The 25,456-nt window shown below is 41.4% G+C and overlaps 1 protein-coding gene across 1 annotated transcript in view; it reads right to left on the reverse strand.

The window, feature by feature from the left end:
* The window catches only part of HRAS (HRas proto-oncogene, GTPase), a 66,321-nt gene that overhangs the window by 16,413 nt on the left and 24,452 nt on the right, over nt 1–25,456 (reverse strand). The window contains exons 2-3 of the mRNA XM_089520858.1: nt 12,556–12,710; nt 1,645–1,823 (exon numbers count right to left, since the gene is read on the reverse strand). Of these exons, the coding sequence (XP_089376984.1) occupies nt 1,645–1,823; nt 12,556–12,666 (290 nt within the window). The 5' untranslated portion in view covers nt 12,667–12,710. The remainder of the gene's footprint in view (nt 1–1,644; nt 1,824–12,555; nt 12,711–25,456) is intronic.

Below are 25,456 nucleotides of genomic sequence, written 5' to 3' on the forward strand. Positions count from 1 at the left end.
CTTAGGCTGTCGAACTCCACACCAAGGAAAATTAGGTTGGTCCCCTCCTTGCTATCCTTATGCCATGCCACACTTCCTACTCCCTTCTCCCAAGATGTGATTTTAAATGGTTTTCAAATTGTTTAAATTCTATTGTTGTTCTAACATAATAATCTACTGAACTATGTATTCATATAATAACCTGCTGTTATCTTAGCTGCAACAATTTCTAATTACATTAGGAGCTGCCTTGGCTTCCAATACTGGGATAAAGGTGGAATATAATTTTTTAAAAAACAAATCAAGCTAGACATTTTTCCAGCCCATGATTTAAATCATCTCTGCTGACTGAGGGATAAGGAACAACACCAAATCAACACAAGAAGCAATGCAGTGATAAGGCTGCCATGCACCAGATGAACACAGACCACAGCAAAACACTTTACCAAAACCAGGATTTGTCCCTTTCAATCTAAACCTCAAGTGGAGGGGAAATTCTCAAAAGAGGATGGAGAGTGCACACGGCAGGGAGTGCAATGTGTGACCATCTCTGCAGGTCACCAAGGTTTGTAGTGACCATCCATGTTAGCATGTGATGTCACTGGAACATTACATTCAGTGCCTGTCAAAAATACCTGAGACAGGCACCCATATTGTTGTTAAACTCATATTGTTGTTAAACTGTCATAGCAAGAAATATTAGCAAAATTTAAATTAGCCCCTTCACTTATGGCATCACTTATGGACCCCACCAAAGAACCTATACGGATATTTGCTTGGGCCTTCAGCTACAGGAAAACAGCTGGAAATGACCAGATTGGGGGGCCTGCATATGAGAAAAGGTGGGTTTGTGGAAGGTTAGAGAGAAGACTATCATATCTATATCTTGTGCTTACATCTCCCAATCGAGGACCGTGATCTCTGTTCACCAAGTAACCAAACAGTTGTCATTGGGAAACTCACTATGACATCCTCCCATGCACGGTCATCAAGAATTGTTATAAACACTGCCTCTGATACTGAAGAACATGACTATTGGCCACTGATAGCCCCATTCTGCACAAGTTGCCCATTGCCATTTTAAAGCTGTTACAATCTGGCAGCCATCTCTACTACTTCTGGTTGTAAATTCCATAGTTTAACTAGATGCTGCATCAGTAAGTCTTGAATCACTCACCATTCAGTTTCAATGGATAATCTTGGGTTCTAATATTATAGGAATGGGAGAAATATTTCCCCTGTGTACACCATGCACAATTTTTATACACCTTCATCAAGTCCCTGCTTATTTGCTCCCCCCCCCCCCCACCCAAAACCGTGTAACCAGTCATCACAGGGCATTTCCTCCATTCCTTTGACCAATTTGTTTGCTCTTTTCTGCACCTTTTCCACCCTTAAAATATTCTTTCTGGGATATAGTGATCAATACTGTGCAAAGCATTCCAACTGCAGCCACGCAATAGATACCCACAAGGAAAATACTGGGAGTTTTATTTTTAATTCCTGTTCCATTTATGCCCAAAATGGAATTTGACCCCCTTCCTCTCATCCCCACTGGCCACACACTCAGTGGCTTATTCCCTTCCTCCAGGTCTCTCATCTATTTACTGAGAAAGATTACTTGGCGTCCTCCAGTGATTAGCTTCATCTATTGGTTCAGCTGACCTGTACTGATGAATGTCTTCAAAGGACTTGGTGTTGTTAATGGCAAAGACACAAAGAAAGCCTTCTCCTGTTCGCATGTACTGGTCTCGCATGGCACTGTACTCCTCTTGGCCTGCTGTGTCCAGGATGTCTAACAAACAGGTTTCTCCATCAATGACTACTTGCTTTCTGTAGGAATCCTGCAGAACCAGGAGAGAATTAAGAGGCATTAGAAGAGGAGCAAATAAGTGTGGCTCATCTTTTACTATTCAGTTTACCTCAGATGCAGTTAATTAGACCTACCTTCCTGGCCTCTCTTTCCATCCCTTCCCCTTCCGTACCTCTTAGATCCTTGTTCATTATTTTTAAAAACATCAACCCACCCACCCCCATACCCCACTTATGCTTCCCTCTGTCATAGAGTCTTCTTGGGATGAAAGCTTTCAAAGATCAAACCTAAAGTTCCAACCCAGTCACCTCAACCTCTACTGCTAGTCACAAGCTTTCTACTATCCTCACTCCCTTTTTCAGTTCCATTCTCTTTTGTCTTGCTGCTATAAGCCATGGGACAGTTTCTCCCTCAGTGTTTCTTTCTGTTTTTCTTAAATTGCTCTAATCTTTTTCATTAGGTCCCTCTACAAGACCCATTTCTTGATCTAATTCTCTCCTTGGGTTCTACACTCTTTCCTATACCATTCAATCTCCTATCCTCATGTACAGTCAGGATACTTGTGCTTTCTGTATAAGGAAAAACTGAGAGGTGATACCCTAAACCCAAACAAACAAGTGTGTAAACAAAAAGTCTAGGAGGAAAGAAAAAAGAAAACACAGTAATTTTATTAAAACAGTATGTTGCAATGGGGAGCAAAAAGAATAAAGAGAATAAAAACCATAAAATATATGCTATCCTATAAACAGACAGGTTTGTGATGGCCTGTATGCCACGCCCTAATGTAAACAAGGCTGGTGTTGCCAGTAAGTACTAGGCTTAAAAACTGCAAATCCCAAATGGTATAACAAACAGAAGGAGGTGTCAAACATACAGTAAGCAAGTTGTTGGTCCTCTTGGACCTAGTATGATACAAAAGACTTAGATGTCCCACATGTAGATACAAGCTCTGCTTACTGAGACTGGATGTCCCAACATATTACATGATATACTTTACAAGACTGCAATATTAGTTTTTCATGACCACTGATGAAGACGTCTAGTCGAAACGCGTTGGGTCTTTGTTTGTTCACTTTTCAATTGTAATGGGCATACTGTGCTATCCCTTTTAATTACCTATTGGGAGGTGCAAAGGAATCTATCTGCCACTGCACTGGCATTCGGTATGTTTGACACCTCCTTCTGTTTGTTATACCATTTGTTACACCTTTCTGTATAAGGCCAAGAACACTGTTTTGAAGCACTAGCGAAATGTGAAGTCACAGCTCTGTTTTTTAATTTAAACACTGAAAACCTGAACTGCTGTGAAAGATGACATTCTAACGCACCAGGAAATGCAAGACATATCCCGCTATCCTGTCAAAGAGAGTAGCTAGCTTCACTATACCGAGAATTACTCGATGAACAGTAGAAAATTGACAGACAGGGAAAGGAGAATACAAGCTGGCCATTTCTTCTGGATCTATATTACAGGTCTAGGACCCCAACACAGAACTTGAAAAATTACTTCTTTGAACTACACCTCTCAGAATCCTCCAGCAAGCATGCCCATGCTGGCTTAAGGACACTGGAAGCTATAGTTTAAAAAAAGGATATATGTGTACATTGATTTTGTATTTAGAAGTCAACAGCACTTCCTTCCGGAGGAGGGAGTGTTCATTGTTGAGGAAGCCATCTTGGCCCAAGTGGTTTTTGAATAACTTTTACTGCCAGCTCCAGACGTTCTCTTAAAATGGAAGCCAGAAAGCGGAGGAACTGAGGAGAAGAAACATCAGAACAGGTTATATTGCTGGTGCCAGAGGAGGAACTAGAACAGCTGAGGCCCTGTTCCTGGAACCAACACTGTTGTCTCCTAACAGACAAGGTACGCCTTTGACACCAGAACCACCCAACATTAACACACCTATTTTCTTAACTTTATTTAGTGTATAGCAATCTTTTTAAAAACAGCTTTGCTCACAGGGTCACAGTCATCCTCTGTGGCCATACTGCTGCATACAGGCCAGTGAGTAAACAGAACATGGGCAGGCACTGGGTGGAGTCCATGTGCAGCGAAAATACCTCTTGTATGCCTGCCCAGTCATGCTGCACATTAAGACTTTCAAGTTATGCCCATTAGCACCCAAATAAGTGTTGTATTTAGCATTTAGTTCCGTGTGGCTACCAATATACTAGTTCCAAGGGCTTATTTCTATTCCAAAAGGCCAAGGCCTTCTTTTACCTCAAATCATTATCCTCAGAACTCCTTAAAATCTCTTAGTTTAACCACAGCAATTCATTCCAGACATCAATTGTGCAATAAAGATTTTAAAGTAAAATACAGTGTTTCTGCCCTCTTTCCCAAATGCTCCTGTAATAAGACTAGTATAGCATTTGTGCTTGTCACTTTCTTAAACAGAGGGAATATGTGGGCTATTCCCCAACAGCCTTGTTAGGTTTCTGATGTCACTGAATAATTTAAATATTGTTAGTCTTTATGATTTTAATGACACGCCTCTCAAATTATTTGTGGCTCTTACTTAGGGTTGCCATAAGCGAAGACCTCCAAACCGGGACAAATGTTGGACAACATATCAAAATGTAGGACTTTAAAAAAAAAAAAAAGTCCTGCATTTTGATATGCAGGCCTCGCCGGGACCCGGGAGGGAGCGTCTCCGTGGCCGGAGCTCGGACCGCGGAGAGCCCTCCCAGGCCTCAGCGAGGCCTTGGAGGACCCCGCAGCCAGAGCTCTGACCGTGGAGCCTCCAAGGCCTCGCCGGAACCCGGGAGGGAGCGTCTCCGCGGCCAGAGCTCGGACCGCGGAGAGCCCTCCCAGGCCTCAGTGAGGCCTTGGAGGACCCCGCAGCCACAAAGAAGGCGTGCGCGGGGGCGGAGGTGGCCACAGGCGGGGCAGTCCCGGTATTGGCGCGAAACCGGACCGGGACCGGGCCAGCACCACCAAAAGTAGGATTGCCCCGCCTACAGGCGGGATATGGCATCCCTACTCTTACTGCCTCTTTATATGTTTCTGTTCAAGTCTCGTTTTTCATTTTTGTCCCCTTCATTTGGACAAGACTTTGACGTTCTGAAGGAGACTAAGAAAAGGACTCATTGGCACTTTGGGATCTCTAACTCCCTTTGCCCATAGTGCTCCCACCCTGCCAACTGCAAAAGTGCACAGAGGAATCCCTCTGCTACTTCTCCTCTAAGAAAAGGACTCATTGGCACTTTGGGATCTCTAACTCCCTTTGCCCATAGTGCTCCCACCCTGCCAACTGCAAAAGTGCACAGAGGAATCCCTCTGCTACTTCTCCTCTTCCAAACATTGGTCCATTTCTTTCATCCGTACAGAGAGAGGCATGGAGGAAGCTAAAATGGGCACCAGGGCAGGACTTGATGGCATTATGTGGAGGGAGCATCTTGGGGCAGACTGTTAGCCAGCCCACTAAACCCCAAATAGTTCCCAATTGTTGTCTAAATACAGAAAATGACAGTGTTAAAATCCATGGTGCTTCCAGATATCCCTCACTGCAACCATTCTAGCAACTAGCTCCTAAAAGGGGACCCAGGAGACAGAACAATAACCAAGAGAGTGAGAAAACTGAGTGATTGCTTGGCTACAGGCCAGTCGCTTTCAAGATGCCTGGCATCTCAGGCTTTTACAAGAGAAAGGCATTTATGTGCCGCTATCAATAATTCATCAGCAGCTTCCCCAATGGCTTCTGACAAGCATGAGGGAAATGGTCTTTTGGTTGCTGAAGCACTCCATCCCATCTTCGTATTACAGATGCAGCTTTGCTTCTCTGAGGCTCACTGGAACAGAAAAGTGAAAATGGCCAAGCTAGTTCTATTCTGGTTTACTTGCAAAATGCGTAGCACATTCTCTGTAAGATGTACTTTTCTAGCCTGCTGCCAAGTGAGATGCTTAGATTCAGGGAACTGAAGACACCCAAAGGAGTCTTAAGAGTATACATGTGAAAGTTAAAGAGTGACCCAATTTTGTGACTGTGTACAACAGAAGCTTGGCAGTTGTTTTGGGACTGGTTCTAGGAGGTATTATGATCCATCATCACTGATAGGGGATTTATACATCTACTGAAAAAAGGAAACCATACAATACCTAAAATTCTGTACTCAAACAAGATCCCTTCTCAGACCCTTCCCAACTTGGAAGATATCCTCTCCTTCACACCATTTATTTGTTAATTTAATTATACCCCGCTTTTCTACAATAAGGGACCCAAAGTGGCTCACAGCCATCAATAAAATAATGCAGCTACACGTATTCCAAAATACAAAAAATAAAAAAGCATTAAATACAAACCACTTAAATATCAATTTAAAACAATTTAAAGCGCATTAAAGCCTCCTCACTGCACTATCTTTTCAGCTGAGGAAATGTATACATTTCACATGCAAGCATTCTGTAACAAAACCTGTATGACCAGGCTTTAAGTCTTTCTTTCACAACCAAATAGTTCAGAATCAGCATTTAAAAAATAAAAATAAAAACAAGGTTCTTAGAATTTTATGCTGGTACCTGAAAGGACAGATTGCCTACATGTAACTCTCGTTCTCTGAGTGGTCTTCTGTGTACTCACAGATATGGGTAATTCTTATGCCCTTCCTTATTGGTCAGAGAAGCATGGGACTTTTTTTTTTGAGGACCAGGATTGTGCTACTTCAACAATAATCTAATTTGGCTGCAAGTGTCTGTAGTGTACAATACAGTCCTCTTCCTACATATGGTCTAGATTTTTGGTCATCGTTGAAGTGGAAGGAACTGGGTCTGGAGTGTGCCAGGAATAAGAGGTCACCTTCTACAGTGCCAGATGTAGAGGAATGTTTTGAGGTTCAACTCTCTTAAAGACTGGGTCTGTGAGAGGGGGTTTATGTTCCTTAATTCAGTGATCTAGTGCCTTTGCCATTCTGTTCCAGGCCTGTTCTAAAAAGATGGCCAGGTCATCTGACAGGAGACATCCTTTTGATCCCTCATAAGAAGGTCAAGAGGAGAAGTGAAAGGGTCCTAGAATGACCAATAAAATGTTTAAGAAAAATTTTCATATATTTACTTTCCCAAAATCATTTCTAAAAACTAAATAACAAAATGAGGAGCCTCACTCACTGACATCATCTGACCTGTTGTATTGGTCCAGGGGACAATCCAGCTCCCAATGCAACATTTCCTGCCCCTGTTAGAAAGCATGCTATCTTCACCTCTGAAGTCACTTACAAGGATCATCTCATACGTTGTTCTTTCTGTTTTTAGAGAAGCTATGTTTTTGTCACACATCTAGGAATTCTCGAGGAAAAGCGGTATATAAATAAACAGATTATTATTATTATTATTATTATTATTATTATTATTATTATTAGTGTAAAAGTGGTCACTGTTTATAAGTGAGGGATGCAAATTGTACTAGCATTCCAGAAATTAATTCAAATGGATAGGGTTCTGTAATTATGTAAAGATTCCAAGCCATGTTTTGAGGAAAAGAGCTAAAAGTAAGAATTTACTGAAACTATGAAACTGTGGGGGTGGGATCTGTTTTTTTAGTTTTCTTCCTGAAAAAAAAATATGAAAATTTTCAGGACAGTTGAAATAAATGAAAATTTAGCACCCTTTACAGATTGAAGGTCAGGTTGTTACTTTAGAAACATAAACTTGCTTATGTATAGTATAGTTTGGCATAAAATTACCATGTTTTGTGTATTGGAAGTACAATTTATTCAGGCAATAATTTTTTAATTTTTGTTTTGTTTTTACAAATGGAAGTATGAAGTTGGGAACTGTAAGAAATACTTGAACGGTAAGACAGTTCTGTGATTTTGCCATTTTATGAGCATCCGACAAAGAACAATAATAAAAACAAGAACCCAAAACTATTAGTAAAACAAAGAGCATTATTTTATCTTTTTCAGTCCTCTATATTACCCAGCAGAAACAAAACATTTGTTTCCATAACAGAACTGCAAAAGGAAACAGAGACCAAGAATTGCAGTGATTAAAAATAATCTTTCTCCTCTAAAACCCTCCCCTCTCTGCCATGATCTAATCAAACATTTGGCACCACACTAGAAAACATAGAGAACTAGGCAAAGAAGGCCAGCTCAGTAGGTTTTCATTCTATTGGAAGATCTGTGAACAGTAAAGGAGTACCCAGTAACAGGGAAATGAAAGATAAGCCAGGAGAGCTGTGGAAGCACAACCAAACTGTCCCTGAAAAAGTATTTTTAAAGCTTCACCTATCCAAAATTGTATCTTATCAATACTTCAGAAACAGTTCACCCAGTTCAGAAAGAGGTGAGGCTCACCATCCACTAAAAGAACTGAAATGGACAGAAGACAGAAGGGAAAGTTTACCAACAGGAAGTATTGATAACATTGTCACTGGGAAGTCTGCTTTCATCAGCTCTACAAATACTTATTCTTGAACGATACTACCAATGCATCATCAGCCCTCCCCAATCTGGTGGCATCCAGATGTGTTGGAACACAGCTCCCATCAGCCCAGAAGATGTGCTGCTTTAAACTACTGATACCAACACCTCGTTACAGGAAGAATTAGAACTTTTTTTAAAATAGCTCTTGACAATTCGGGCTTAGAGAACCCTGTTTTTCTAACTCTCAAAGATAATTGGCAAGATAAGCCACACCAGAATGGGAAGAAAATTGTTTACAATTATCAGTGGTTCCAACATGACACAACAAGGGAAAAAACTGCTCCCTCTTTAACTGCTTAACAATGGGAGCAAAGCACAACTGGAAGACTGACTTGCAGTGCCCTCCCCAAGCAATGATGGATTGACCCTGTCAGTCCTTGCAAATGAATTTGTAGGATAGAAGAGCAGGCAGCAGGGAATCTGACTAGATTGGGCCCTGCCCTACCAAAGTCAGCTAAGCACAATGGCACTCTCACTTAGTTGAACATTAACACAGATCTTTATAAGGAGCGCCCAATCCTAGGGTCTGTTTCCTCCTCATTTCATTACAGTCCCTCTCAACTGGCCTCATGGAGTACAATGCAAGCTCCTGTTCTTCACAGTAAGATGACAAAACCAGACAACTGAGTTGTGAAGCAGAAAGCGGTGCTCAACACACACCCAAGTGGCTCTCTCCCAGATAGCCTGTGGATTGCCAACCTTTCCTCAGCCTTGCTTGCTTAAAGCCTGCATCCCTGTAATACTGAAAGAGGAACACAAACATTCACAGAGTGATGCCAAAGCCTCAAAACTTGGTAAAAATCCCCCCCCCCGGATGCTGGGGAATTCTGGGAGCTGTAGTCTAAAGAATAAGAAGTAGTACACATGTGCCCAATTGATTTTAAAAACAGCAAATGTGCACTGCACTTTCAGGACACATGGTGCAATATTCAACTGGGAGGATGTACCACTGAACACAGTGGGACCTATGCCTGAGTAAACACACATATGATTGAGGAGCAAAGCTGCACTTCTAATGCATTCACATTTGCGAGTAAACTCTATGAACTGAGTTGTCTCCATGGACATATGTGTAGGATCAGACTGAAAAAGATCTTAGCCAACTGGCACAAAGATTACCTTTTATTTTGAGCCTTTGGCAAAACAAATCTACAAGTGTTCAAAGTTTTTTGCCTATAGCACACCCAGTTTAAAATCAATAGCCATTTTTATTTGACCACCAAGTTCCACAGTGGATGCCAGATGTGAGCATTCTCAGTATCCCTGTCTAAAAAACTAGACTGTTCAGCATTTGTGACATCCTGTGCTAACAACTTATAACCTCTACCACAAGAACACACCTTCTCTCTATTTTATGAATAAAAAGCAGAGATCATAAAAAAGGGGAGGGAAAATCACATTGTTGCATTCAAACACAAACATCCCACTCCCTGATTTCTCCAGAGCAAGGCACTCTATGTGCTGCTTTTTTTTTACATGGGAGAAAATACCACAAAACAAAACAAAACAAAATCCTTCCCTACAGCCTGACATGTTTAGTTTCAGGAGGCTATTAACTTAATTTTACTAAACCTGCAGTTCCCCAGTGTCTAAGCTGAATGTGCTACAGCTGACTAAAGTTTCCAAACACAAATCTTGTGCCTTTTCCATTAACCAGACATCACAGTGATTGCAGAAAATGCACCTTGATCAATAAGTGGCAGAACTCACAAGGCCTGTGAAGATTTCCTGCTGGCCACTCCCTCTCAAGTACATTTGAGAGCTGGTTTTGAACTGACTTTATAACCTAGTCCACAGGCACACAATTTGGATTACTGGAACATGTTCTATGAGAGGGTGCCTCTGGAGAGTGTTCAGAAACTTCAGTTGGTTCAAAGAGCTGTAGCCAGGTTGTTAGCTAGAGCTGGTTACAGGGGTCACACAACTCCCTTGTTGAAACAGCTCCACTGGCTGCCAGTCTGTTTCTAGGCATAAGTCAATGTGCTGGTTATAACCTTTGAAGTGCTATATGGCTTAGGTCCAAATTATCTGAAGGACTGTATTCTCCTATAAGAGTTTGCCTGTTTTTTGAAATCTTCTTGAGAGCTCCTACCTCTCTGTCCCATCATCTGCACAGTACAACTGGCTGGAACACACTCAGTAGCTGATCCCAGGCTCTGGAACATCTTTCCAAAAGAGATCAGACTGGCACCCTCTTTGCTATCTTTGTGCAGGTAGGCTAAGACTTCATTCATTCATTCATTCATTCATTCATTCTGTCAGTCATCTGAAGACAGAATGTTTAAAGGGACCAGGTCTTGCAGAATTGATGTAGTACCTGTTGCTTTTAATCAGGGGTCGGCAACCCCCAGCCAATGGGCCGGATGCGGCCCACGGAGGCGGCAGGACCAGCCCCAGCCCGGTCCTGCCGCTGCTGCCGCCGCCTCCTCCAGCTCCTCCTCCTCCTCGGCTGCTTGACCGCGCTGCCCTCCTCCTCCACCACGCGGAGGAGGAAGAGGAGGGCCGCGCGGCCTGGGGCAGAGGAGGCAAAGGGCGAAGCCCCGCACCACCCTCCCTGCCTCCCCACGTGGGCCCACGCCGCCCACTTCCTTCTCCTCTGCCTCCTCCGTCCCGCCCCCAGGCCGTGCGGCGCATGGAGGAGGGGGAGAAGGAGAAGAGAGAAGAGGAGGAAGAGGAGGAGGGGGGAGCAGAAGGAGGAGGAGGAAGAGGAGGAAGGAAGAGGTGATGCATGGCCAGAGGCCTCAAGGTTTTTTAAAATTTTATTTTGGGTGCTTTTAATGCTAACAAGTCTCCCTTGGTTTGACAATGATAGTGTGGTGGTGGTGGTGGTGATGATGATGATGATGATGATATGAGTCAGCTTGAGAGGCATGCAGGCACTGTTTCTGAAGCCAAGACAATGTGACTTTCCAAAGTGCCTTTTCTGTGTGTTTTTGGTTCTTTAATGGTGATATTGATACCAGAAAGCCTCTGAGGCAAGGCCAATGTAAATTGCTGTGATTTTTACAAACTCATGCACAGTGAAGAAAAACCAAAGTCCCTTGACCAAGTACACACTTCTGAGAAGTACACTTGGTGCAAGAAATGTGAAACCACCTTGACATGTTCAATATGCATAGCCATGTGAATCCATCTTCAGTGTGAAACCCAAAGTGTTTGGTTATGCAATAAGCCTCTGAAATATGCAAGAGGCCATCTTAAGTAAAGCCATGTTCAATGCCCAAATGTGCTGTTTGGAATGGGGGGAGGGGGGGTTGGCCAGAAAGGGAAGTACATTTCTGCCATCTGTCTAGGAATAATGCCCAAATGTCCTCCATTTTGATCATACCTAAGAAACATGCATTTATATTAACATTTTAAAAAAAAATCATCAAATTTTTTCGCATGTCCTCCATTTTTTAAAAATGTGTCCTACATTTGAAAACGATGTCCTATATTATTTAATTATTTAATTATTTAACACACACACCCCCCGTTGTCTGGGGGACACCAACCCAGCCCCCGGCTCAAAAAGGTTGCCTACCCCTGCTTTTAATAGTTGTGTTTTTAACTGGTTTTAATGTTATGGATTAGTTAATTTTTTATTTATATTTGGCACATTTTTTTTTAATTATGCCTCTTTTTATGAGATGCCTTGAGACCCAGACTGGGAAAAGGTGGTGCTAGTATCATCATCATCATCATCATCTGCTACTGTGGCTATTAGTCTCTTTGGAAGACCTGTTGCTGTGTTTGCTTTGCTTCTTGTCTTTAAATAGTTTCTGGATGTGGTTAAGGAGAGTGGCTAAACTTCATACTTTCCTCTTTGAAAGAGACCAGGCAAAAGAAGAGAAGACTGAGAGATACTATGGTAGCCAGCTTTAATTATCTGAAGGAATGTCATAAAGAATCTGCATGCTACAGAGATTAGAATATGAATTAATAGATTTAAGATTAATAGATTGCAAGTTGAGGGACTCTAGATGTTATTAAATAGAGGTTGGATGAGCATCTTCTAGGAGTACAGTCGGCCCTTCTTATACACGGATTTGTTATACACGGATTCAAGCATACACGGTTTGAAAATGTTAAAAAAAAGTATAAATTTCCAATATCAAACCTTGATTTTCCATTTATTATTAGGGACACCATTTTGCTTTGTCATTATATCTAATGGGACTTGAGCATACACGGATTTTGTTATACACGGGGGATCTTGGAACCAAACCCCAGCGTATAACAAGGGTCCACTGTACTTTAGTTTTGTATTCCTGCATGGAAGAGTTTTGGACAACAAAACCATGGAAGCAAAAAAGAAAGAAATTCAAAGGTGCCTTTCTCAAAACAAGCAGTCTGCTCACCTCTATTGTAGGATCATATTCATCAACAAAATGGTTCTGGATAAGCTGAATGGTCAAAGCACTTTTCCCTACACCTCCAGCTCCCACCACCACCAGCTTGTATTCTGTCATCTTCTGGCCAGTCCCAGCTCAGGGACCCCTCACAACACAGAGACCTGAAAGAAAAAAGAAAAGAATTAACAACCCGAAAGTTTGGATGAAACTTATCTCCTCACAACCATCTGCCATTCAGGTTACATGACATCATACAACAAAGGACACCATACCAAAACATTGCAAGGAGTACTGAAACAAAGCAGAAACATCACTTATAAGGCACCAAGTTACAGTCGCTGACACTCACATTCTCTGCTGATATGAAACCCCATTCAGTTAAAAACTGTTTTCAATGCACAGACATGGAAAGTCATCAACACTGAGATGCACTAAAGGGGATTACAACCCTCTTAAGGCATCGTGCAAAAACTATGTAGGGCAGATAGAGTGAAACACACGCAGGAAACAGGCAAGGGATGGATGCTATTCATTATTCAGACCCAGTTAACCAGCACTTATTAATTTTACATTAAAATATATTGCCAACTGTGGGTGCAATGGGTAGGCAATAGAATCTGAACAGGATTCAAGCTCCAGCTCAGTGATGGAAACCCCCCCCCCCCACTCTTTCACACACACAGACTGCCCCATACGGCTGATGTGAAGAAGCTAAATATTATAAAAACTTTGCCTGTGGACATATTAAATTACTGCTAGTGAAACTGGTATGTTCTTCCACATATCCTGATTACAAAATTCATTCTCTTTCTCTCAACAAATGAAGGACTGGCTATGTTAGAAGTAAAATTGATTTCTTTGACTTTCTTGTTTTAAAAAGTGTTCTTTAAAAAGTACAAACTTGGAGCCAATTAACTTATTTTTGTTCCATGGGTTCCTGGCTCTGCCCACCTCTTGCACACAATTGTATTGACAATATGACCTAAGAAGCAAAGAAATCACAGCAGTGGTATCTGTCATCTGCTAGTGACACAGCGGGCTTGTTTCAGAGGTTAGCTTGAACTATGCAAGGTGCTGAGCCTATTTTGGGAACAGGGGTTCATCACTCCACTGATGTGGAAACCTCCAGCTGCCAGGGAATCACAGACACAGTTCATTGCAGTGTGCACAATTATATTTTGGTTTATGACCGTAAATAAATTATGATGATGGTGCGCATAATTAAGAGCTTGCAGAGGGCTGCTGTATCATCACACCTTGGTGCTGCACAAGGCAGGGCCAATCCTGACTGATCTTTGTAAAACAAATCATGCTGTCTGATCTGGCCCTTATTAATAAAATTCTTGGGTATGCTGTCCAGGGCCAGAAGAAAATGATTAACTAGCAATCAAAAGGTACAAAGACTGAGTAGCTAAATAAATTAGTGGCATTAAAGTCAGACACAGGTGCTCAGCTGTGGTAAGAAAGTGCAACAGCCAGGTGTCTTTTATTATCTCTTTCCGTTATCTTAATTTTTAAAAATTTATATTGCTAGCCCACCATATGGCCCCACTGGAAAAACATACATTTAAGAAATGTTACAACAACAAAAACAATAATGCTATGACTTACTTAAACTACAGACCCAACAGAGCAGCAAAGACCAAAGAAATTCAGTTTAAACCAGTAAGGTTGCTTAAGTAATGTTACAGGTGGTGACATTTCTTATCACTCAATGTCTCTAGGGCCCTCTGGGGGATGCTGGGATTTGTAGTTCAGAAATGAAACAGCTGGAGGGCCACAGATTCCTTAGCTGTGCACTAAGAGAAAAGCACCATTGGATGGTTGCTGTTGCATACCTTCTGTATTTCCCATTTGTGGTGACCTTAAGGCAACCCTGTCACAAAGTTTTCTTGGCTAGATTTGTTCAGAGGGAATTTGCCTTTGTCATCCTGTCAGGCTGATAATGCAATTCATTCAAGCTCACCCAGTGGGTTTTCTTGGATGGATTCAAAACCTTGTCTTCAAAGCTGTGGTCCGACACTGAAACTACTACTCCACAACAGGCCTTTATATTTTCTAGCCTGCACTATAAACAATTTTCTCTAAAGAGATCCACTTTCCAGAAATGGTTAAGAAACTCTTCTGTCCAGCACTGGCTATCAGAGGGGACACTGCAGGGTTTCAATGACTAACTTAATGCTTCAGCAGGGCTACAGCATCCCTCCTTCATAAGCCTCAGGTTTATTCTTATACAAGAGGTAGTATTAAAGATGAATAGATACTGTATAAGAAGCACAGTAGAACAGCCGGAAACCTTGAACAAAGCCATTTGCAATCCCCCAAATTGGCAGGACAGGAGGGAGGCAAAAACAATCACCCAAATTTGCTTTAGTGTAACAAGCAAGATGCCCCTCTCCTCACCATCACACCTCAGTGGTGGTGCCGGTGGGTATTTTCTCCAATTTCTATCTAGAACACAACATTCAACTCAGCAGTATATGTAAAAGAGGCTAGGCGGGGGTTTGTTTGGTTGTTTTTTTTAAACTAAACATAAGCATTCAAAAGTAAAACCCAGCCCACAAATTATCTCTGGCTTCTCCAACTGCCAAAAGGTCAATAAAACAATCATTGGCTGACAAAGGACTCAGCTCCCAGTGTCCAAATGCGTCACTTCTATCTCCATGATTGGAACTTCTCATGCAAGCACTGGAGCAGACACACATGTTTCCTTGTTTGCAAAGGCTCTGTTGCAATGAAATGAGGCATTTAAAATTAAGAAATTAATAAGTAATTAATAAGTAATGTGTAGCCCTCCAGGTATTGTGGGTCTGCAGCTTTCACCACTCCTCAGCATTGGCTATACTGGTTGATGGGAATCATAGTCCAACAGTATTGGGGGAGTGGAAGGATTCCCACCCCTGAGGTATATGGTTGCTGAATATAGAGAAATTGTGTCCCACCATTTTAAACAAGATTGCATTCAGCTGGAAAGGGCAAGTTCACATCATGGGAGAGCTGATAGCTCTCTCATCAGAAATATAACTATTCCTTTTGTCATGGAACACCTTCTACCAGCTTTGAGAGATTCATCTTTTATCATTTCTAAAAGGAAACCAAGACCAGGAGCTGCAATGATCTAATGTTTTTGTTGTGTGCCTTCAAGTCATTTCCAACTTATGGTAGCCCTAAGGCAAACCTATCATGGGCGTTTCTTGGCAAGATCTGATATAATTGCGTGGAGGAATACAGTTGTCCCTCTGTGCAGACTTTGGATCCGCATTTCTCGCTTACTTGCAAGCGGCAAACGGAGGGACTTTGAATGGGGTGTGCACCTGTGGTGCATGCCTGCGGGGCTACGCCACCATTCAAACCAATAGGACTTGAATATCAGCGGATTTCCATTTTTGGGGTGGGGACAGATCCCTCATGAAAATGGAGGGGCACCTGTATATTAATACTGTGTAACATTCTGTTTAGCATTCTAAAAGAAAATATTCCATAATACATTCTCTCCATTTTTCCAGGGGAAAATGAGGCCTTTCCCCCTAATTTTTCCAGTTTTTCCCCCCAAGCCTTCAACATCTTTAAGCAGCCGGGCTGCAATAACCTGTCAGCTGCTTTATTATAATGCACTAGAAGTAGTACTGCCTTTGTGGATGACTTTGAATCTTCAATTAGTGCTGAAACTGGATGAAAATTTATCAGTGATACCTTTTTATTGGCCAACTGAAATGCACAATATACTTTTTGCATGCTATCAAAGCTCCATGGGCTTCTTCATCAGACAAGATGTTACAAACCAAACAGGAGGATGAGAAGAAAACAATTGGAGATGTTAGTCAGATGCCTGCATGTTGTTTCAGTCCTTAGTAGCGATGGTACACTGGGGAGCATATACTGTACTTTGTGCAGCCAGGCTCCTCCTCCTTCTGGCCATGCGACAATGCATCCAACAGGGACCCCTCTTTTGCAAGCCACTTATGTCTCCATTCCAGTGAGGTCACAGGCTTCTTTGCAGACAGGGAACATTAGATTCCTCAAAAAGTCTCCATGTTTTTGCATCAGGAACATTTTGGTAGTGTAGAGGTAAAACATGTGAATTCAGTCCAAATTTAAGAAGAAAAAAATTGTTTTACCTTGGTTGGAGGTCCCAGTCCACAGGCCACTCTTCTTGGTTCCCCTGTTGCAGCTACAATGTGGTATTTTGGTTGGCCAATAAAGGTATCACTGATGGATTTTTTGTCTGCATTTGTTAAATAGCCAACATAGCTATCCCTGCATGTTGGCTGAAAATTGGCAGACACAAAGAAAAACCACCAGAAAAACCAGTAACACTGAAAATGCCATAATGCAGTTTGACAGAAATGAAAATTCTCCCCTGAATGGTGTAATGGATGTAGTGGGTTGAGCACTGGACTACAACTCTGGAGATCAGGATTTAATTCCCCACCTGACTATGGAAACTCACTGGGTAACCTTAGGTGAGTCACACAATCTCAGCCTCAGAAAAGCCCATGACACATTCACCTTAAGGTTGCCATATGTCAGAAACAACCTGAAAGCACATAACAACAACCATGTTCTAAAACTCTGATTTTACCACACGGGAGTCTCCTATGAAATGTTGTTGCTGCTGAAATGTTTCCTATCACCTTAAATATTAGTAGGAGTTTGGAAGCAGGGTATAGCCCTTTTCTGTGTGAATTCCCTTCAATTCATGATTTATTCTAACAATGAGGAAACCTGTACCTCAAAAGCAAAATTTCCTTTTAGCCAAATTTTGCGAACTGATTTCAAACTCTAGTTTCAATCTCTGTTACGGCAACAGCCATGTGACATCCATTGTGAAAACAAAATATCTACTATGGTCAAGGCCAAATGAGGAATTTGGGGGAGGGTGGAGGGAGGAAACAAGCTAGTCTATCAAATGCTTCTAATCACCCAATCATGATGAAGAGACTGGGAATACTACCTTTTCAGTGATCATATATCATTCACAGATTGGATCAGACCAGATTTACAGGACCCATCCAAACTGCTGAATCCTATCATCAAAACAGGTTCAACAACTTGGACAGCTACTTAAATGTTTGGACTTTAAAAAGCCGGAGTAGATCCACAACCCCACTGACAAGGATGTCATCAACAACCACTGGCCATGAGACAGCTATTAATGGAATAAATGGATAGAATTATTGGAGGGGAGCTTGCTATAATCTAGTTAAGACACTCAGTAATATGTTTCATTCAGTATAAGTTCAGTATCCTTTATCTAGAATTCTGAAATCCAATGTACTCATCTGGCCGAATCAGAGACCAGTGGTGCAGCAGTTCTTATGTTCTCATAATCATTTATATTATTATATTTATATTAAACTGCTATATTGATCACCTAATGTGATTCAAAGGATGGATCCAGAAAAAAATCATGATCTTAAATTGTTATGAGTTGTAATTTGGCATTCATCAATCCTGTACACACAGCAATCGCTCCATGAGAAAGCCTGATATAAACATACTGAATGGGAAAACAGCTTATTTTAGTCTCATTGGAACCGACAGCTTCCCTGCAGAGATAAAGCTTCCCTTGGTCATGAAGGAAGGAAAATCAAAGAGCAAGGACACAATGCACATCATGCCAAGGATAAAACCACTGCTCTCCAATTATTCTGATCAAATCACCACCTTGTCACAAAAGGAACAGAGGTGAACCAGCAAGCAAGAAAATGGACAGGGCCAGCACACAACACAGACAAGTAAGGAACTATACGGAAAAGAACAAAGCTAGGAAGAATTACTTTTTAAGCACCTCCTCCCAGAATTTGTGTTAATTCCCTTAATTCTATTTTAACAATGATGGAAACTTTTATGTCTTCATCACCATTAACTGAATGTTCTTTTGATTCCTGTGAGTGCTAATTGAAAAAGTAATATTTTCCTAGCTTTAGAAAACATGCAAAAGGAAGAACTATGCATAGGAATAAAGCAATCAGGAGGTATAATAAACTACATACTCAAACAAATATCCAGCATCCATTGGACTGGGCAAGCAGCCACACTATCCTAGATCATAGAATCATAGAGTTGGAAGAGACCACAAGGGCCATCCAGTCCAACCCCCTGTCATGCAGGAAATCTCAAACAAAGCATCCCCGACAGATGGCCATCCAGCCTCTGTTTGAAGACCTCCAAGGAAGGAGACCCCACTACACTCCAAGGGAGTTTGTTCCATTGTTGAACAGCCCTTACTGTCAGGAAGTTCCTCCTAATGTTGAGGTGGAATCTCTTTTCCTGGAGCTTGCATCCATTGCTCTAGGTCCTTGTCTCTGGAACAGCAGAAAACAAGCTAGCTCCCTCCTCAATAAGACATCCCTTCAAATATTTAAACAGGGCTATCATATCACCTCTTAACCTTCTCTTCTCCAGCTAAACATCCCCAGCTCCCTTAGTCGTTCTTCATAGGGCATGGTTTCCAGACTCTTCACCATTTTAGTTGCCCTCCTTTGGACACGCTCCAGTTTCTCAACATCCTTTTTAAATTGTGGGGCCCAGAACTGGACACAATATTCCAGGTGGGGCCTGACCAGAGCAGAATAGTGTGACACTATTATTTCCCCCAGAATCATTGTCTTTTCTAATGATTCATGCCTTCTCATGATGTATCCAAAGTATGACCAGTTCAATTTAGTCATCATTCAAGTTATAGATAAACACACAGAGGAATAAAATGACAAAAACATAGTCCCACATCTGCCTATGGACAAGGATGCCCTCCAGTTTAGAAGAACTGCTAAGGAGGAGTGTGTGTGTGTGCCTATCTGCAGTACTAAGAAAGACTAGAGTTAAGCAATCTGGCAACCAAGCAAGATACTAAGCAGAATTTGATCTGCTGTATTCAGAGTTATACTCAGATTATCAAATTCACAAGTATGTTTTTGTCTGTGCAGCAGCAGGACTGGAGCTGTTGTAGTTCCAGCTCAGATTCAGCCTCTGACTCTATGTCTGCATTTGTTTACATCCTGACTCCTCCTCATCCTGTAGACCAGCCAGGAACCTCAGCAGAGCTACAGCATGACTATGGGGCAGCAGACTTTACTGAAATGGAAACTAACCCATATAGCTCACTCAGTTGAACCGTTAGCCATGAAGGCTCCTCCTCTTCCTCAATCTGGACTCTATAGGACATCATTAAGAGGGAAGGGCAGGGATCAATTGATGAATGATAATCCAGTTGCAACTCCTATTATTTTCTAGAGGGAGGAAATAAACCCCATAAATTTCTCAATGCTACTTCTTCCTAGAATAATAATCTTAATTTAATTTTTGCTGAACAATTATTACAAGCCCCCTTCTTGTGCAGAGACAAGCACATGCTGTTGTTGTGAACTGCCATCAAATCAACTTTTACCTACATCAACCCTATTAAAAAGATACATCCAGATCACCCTGTTACCTAAGGACATTCTCAGGTCTTGAAGATTCAGGGCTGTGGCTTCCATGACTGAGTCTACTCACCCCTTTTCTTACAGGTAATTTTAAACTGCTGCACACCTCAAGGAAAGGTTGCATTTACTCAACACTCAAACACACTGGGTTAGTGAGACTTCAGGAAGGCTTGTTGTCTTAGTGTTCCTGAGCAGAACTCAGCTTTCTGGGTACTCATGATCTCACATTCCCTGCTGCTGTTCACTATGCTTTTTTAAAGGAGCCCTCCAGAAGGATGTGAGAGGCCGAGGTGGTGCTGCAGTGGAAAGAGGAAAATTGACAAAGGTTGCCTACATCCCATACCTCCAGCAGTAGAAGCCTCCACTGAATCCCCATATACAACTGGAATGAACCCTTCTGTTTGCAGGATAGTAGCTCTGAAGCCAGCCAAGTGATTATAAGGTGAACAAGTTATAATCATTAACCCTGCACATGTACAATGCAGGCTTCCAAACAAGTACAATGTCTATAAAATGTTGTATGTGTCTAAAGGTAAGAAGGAGGACAAATTAGCAGCAAAAGGACCGTGCCTGCCCCTTGAGAACACTGGAGGAAAGAATGCCATTAGCCACTGCTCTGAATTACATGTCCATGATAGAAAACACAGTTGCTGTCAGATAATGTTTGAAATGACCTTGAAGACTGGAAACGAACCAAGTAAGGCAAAGGAATCTCTCCCCTCATTCTCATTTCTTTCTCTCATTATTATTATTAACCTTTATTTATAAAGCACTGTAAATTTACACAGCACTGTACATGCAATCTTTTTAATTGGACGGTTCCCTGCTCTCAGGCTTACAATCTAAAAAGACACGACACAGAAGGAGAAGGGAGTGGTGGTGGGGAAGGGGCCTGTCTAGTAAGATAATACATATAAAATACATAGCAATACAGGAAATGATTCAATAAAACAGACAACAAAAGAACATCAAATAGCAAGTGACAAGTAAACTAGAATATTAGATCCTTTCAGAATTAAAACTGGATACACACTTTACTCTTTGAAACCAAAACCAGATTATTTAAAAGTTAACGATTACTTGCTGACAGTGTAGTCCATCCTAGGTTTTTTTTCCTGTGAACTGTCCTTGCCCCAGAACAGTGATTTCTGCAAAAACATGAAAGACAGTTGCCTCTACGTTGGAAATAATGTGGTTATTCAAATCACGCCCTGGGCAGAGATGCAATACAAGTCATCTGGACCCCTCACAGGTGCTAAATGGCCTTGTCTCCCTCCAAAGCAGGACATCAGGGAGATAGACAGTTGCCTGCCTTATCTGAAGGCCAGTACTTTGGGCTCACAGAAACCTTATATTCTCTCATTTATTTGCTCATCGTGCAATAAAATAATTCTCCTACAGCATGGGGCTTGGAAATTACTAGAAATCAGCATCTTAAGCTCTGCCTGGGGCCTACATTTCACAGAGACTGTCCCAGCTCACTACCAGTCTGTTATCATAAAACCAGTCTCTTTCCCAACTGCTGCTCTTCAGTTCAATCTCACGTGCTAGTCAATCTCATGAAAAACACAACCTTTTCCTTTAGCTGAAAATGTATACTATTACTATCATCATCATCATCATCATCACCACCACCACCTTTATTTATATCTGCCTTTTTTGTATAAAACCTTTAAGAAAACATTTTGTAAATCAGTTGCCTACCTCCTCCATGGGCCATGTTATAGGGCTGAATACCACTTTTCTTGGTAAGGAGAAAAATGATGGAACATGAATTTAAACACGGCAACAGCCAAATCTGAAACTTTAAAACTAAGTAAATATCTGTGTTATAGGAGCAGCGAATAAGCTGAGAAACAAAATGTAGGGGAGATATAATAACTCCTTCATAAGATATACTGTTACATCATGACACAATAAAGTCAAGCTGCATACAGTCATTGGAGAGACTTAATACTGATTTCTGCCTTATGAGAAAGGAGCAAGTGTGTGCATGTGGTAACATGCAACAACGTTCCAGGCAGGCCAAAGGACAAAGTGTGCCTTAGGGAAAGTTTAATGTGCACAGTGCACACTGATACGAGTAAAGACATTTTGCTTCCTTGCCTATTTCTGTCTCTACTATCCAAAAAAATACTGCAGCAGAAAGTAAAACAGCCATGCTCTGTTGTTTTCATACTGCAACACAGTTTGGGAACTAGAATACCTCGCTTGGGTATTCTGGATATTACAGTTCCAAGCATATATTTTTCCAAGCTCCATAATACTTCCAGAGGAAAAGGACTCATGGAATGTTAGCAACATAGCTGAGCAAAGATGATGTGATTCATTAGAAATTGTGATAATGCTTGGTAAAGTGGGATACAGTAGGAAAAAAGGAAGGTGATAGATTCATTCAAGGAATCCAAAAGCTTGAGCTTGCAAGACTTGAGCAGGGCTGCTCTCCACAGGGCATCCTGAAGGTCGCTCATTCACAGAGTCACTGCAAGTTGAAACTGATGCGAGGGCAATTAGTAACAAAACCAAGTGAAGATGCTGAGACTGGCAATTTATCTGAACCATGGTTAAAGAACTGGGAGCATGACATCTGCACTGAAGTTGTCAGGCATATCAATTGGTGAGTCACAATTTCCAGTGCCTGAATTTAATACCACTGTTTCTAATATACTTTTCTGTTCATGCTTTAACAAAACAGTTCTTGGAATATAATTTTTTAACTTTTAAAAAATATCTTTAAAAGCCATCACCATTGTCTAAAATATTTTTAAAATATTTTAAAACATTTTAAATTTTTATAAACAATTTTAAAACATTTTAAAAATATTTTAAAGAGCCATTACCATCATCTAGAGCAGTGCTTCTCATGCTGATGTGGAGGACCATCAATGTGTCATTGATGGACAACATATTAGTGCCCATTGGTTACAATTGTTTCTTTCTTTCCTGGAAACTCATTAGAGACCAGCACTGATCCAAGGACTACTACCACTTAGGCTGAGTGAGAGCACCATTTTAAATTCATTTTTAAATTTAATAAATAGACAGGAAACCTCTAACTCAGGTGTAGGCAACTTTTTTGAGCCGGGGGCCGGGTTGCTGTCCCTCAGACAACTGGGGGGCCGAAGCCAAAAAATAAATAATTAAATATTTTTAAAAAAATTTAAATAAACCGGGACAAATGTAGGACAAAATTTTCAAATGGTGGACACTTTTTTAAAAAAGTGGAGGACACGTGAAAAAATTTGCTGATTTTAAAAAAAATGTTAATATAAATTCATGTTTCTGAGGCTTCTATAGACAATTGCCCCTGCGCGAGAGAGGCCAAAGGCCCTGGCGGCCATCGGTGACAGAACTGGGCTGGGGCCGGTCCCAAGGCCTTGCTGGGCTGCATCCGGCCCGCGGGCCACAGGTTGCCTACCCCTGCTCTAACTCAAAATCCCTGAAGAACCAGTGTTTAAATGACTTATATCAAAAAGAATATGTTACCAGTCATTGTATTTTTTGCAACTGGAATGTCATTATGCCTTTGTTAACCTCAAAAGTAGTGCATTGCAGGGAACAGCATTATTTGTAAAATATTACCTCTAAACTCTGAAAAAGTGATGTATAGTCCTCACAGTTTACTGTTGTTTCGCCTCCAGTGCAGAACTTTGCCACCCTTGAAAGATATTGAAGACTGGGTTACAAATATTTCTTCAGTAACTCTCTTATATTGCACTCCGAGAGGACTGTGCTTCCAGTATTTTCTTTCACCAGAGTCAGACTTCCACAACTGCAGGCACCAGATGATATTCTTGGAATGCTTCATTTTTAAGCACCCGAGACAGATATCAAAGTCACCTGGCAAAGCAGTTTTGAGTTTCACTGCCCTTCAGCTCTACTGGGAATAACAAATTTGTTCAGCAACAACTCATCTCATGATCCGAAATCTGGGCCTATATATAAATATTTTTCTTTTACAAAGATTTCTCACTCTCATATTATTAAATTGCACAGACTGCTTGTCATAAAATTATGCCTCAGCAGCACTCAGTGAGATTATTAAAACAGTTTTTTCACACTGGACACAAACAGCATCTTTTTTGACAAGTCTAGATTTTGTAGCAAATGTTCAATCTTCAGAAACAAACTACAATAATTAATGACAGAAGCTTCACTTAGCAAATGTTCTAAAGGTCAGTTTAGATGTTACTCATCCCCAAGAACCTCTTGGCAATGCAGAGGCTCCATAGGCAGAAGTTACGAAGAGTAATAATAATAATAATAATAATAGGTTTTATTTATATACTGCCCAATCACTGGGAATCCGAGCGGTTTACAATAGAGGGGATAACAGACAGTTCCCTGCCCACAGGCTTACAATCTAAAAGACACGACACAAAAGGAGAAGGGAATGGTGAGGGAGGGAATCAGGTCCAGCATTCTTCTCTCCCTCTGAGGCCTGGACCAAGGCAGATGGACCGGAGGGAGGGCTCTTCTTCTTCAGGCTAGCCCCTGATGGTACTGGGCCAGCCTACTCTCTCCCTCAGAGGCCGAAAGATGACAGTTAGGGAGGGAGGAGCCTCTTTCTTCAGGCTAGCCCCTGATGGTACTGGGCCAGCCTACTCTCTCCCTCAGAGAGAGAGAGTTGTCATATGTCCCCTAATCTTACAGGGGCCTGGTGCAACTTGCCAGTGCTGCACCCAAATGTGATGACACATGGAGTCAGGAACATTTAAACACTGCAGCATCTTCAGGGGGATCCACCAAAGGCTATTTAGAAGTGCTTAGCTGAGAACGGTAATACTTAACCCAGCATTATGGCAAAGAACAAGCTAAAAACTGGATCTTGTCCCAAGTTAGCTTTTTTAATTGGAGCAGGGGCCTGTGATAGAGAATGAAGGTTTCCCAAAGGACCCTTTCTTCTGCTGCCCCCAGACTGTGAAACTGCCTGCCAGAGGAGATACAACAGCTGAAAACTCTGTTTTTAAAACAGCCTTAAAGACAAATTTCTTCCAGCAGGCCTACCCAGTCAATTTTAAATTATGACTTTTTAATTGTATATGTACTCTGAGTGTGGGGAAATGATTTTATAGTGTTGTATTTTAACTGTGAGTTTATGTGTTTAATTGTGTTTCGTGTTTTAATATGTTGTGTCCCTCCTCGAGCCTTAAGGAGAGATGAAATTATTATTATTATTATTATTATTATTAGTGCTGCTATTACTACTACTACTACAACTACTACTACTTTAGTCAGGACTAATAATGGGATTTAGGTCATAATTTATGTCATTTTAAGCACCCTTCAGCCTATTTGAAGCCAGAACAGCCTATTTTTCAAAACACAGACTAGCTGCTAAAGTTTAATAGCAAATCTACAAAGCTCAGATCTACAATGGTCAAAGAAATGAACTCCAGTCCACCAAACTCTGACCTGACCAACACTTATATAAGGCAGTTTTTTAACTTCTTACAAAAGGTAATGGTCTATTTGGATGG

The sequence above is a fragment of the Sceloporus occidentalis genome, unplaced genomic scaffold (genome assembly GCF_023333645.1).
Source record: "Sceloporus occidentalis isolate IW3139 unplaced genomic scaffold, rSceOcc1.0.p SCAF_4, whole genome shotgun sequence".
NCBI classification, from domain to species: domain Eukaryota; kingdom Metazoa; phylum Chordata; class Lepidosauria; order Squamata; family Phrynosomatidae; genus Sceloporus; species Sceloporus occidentalis.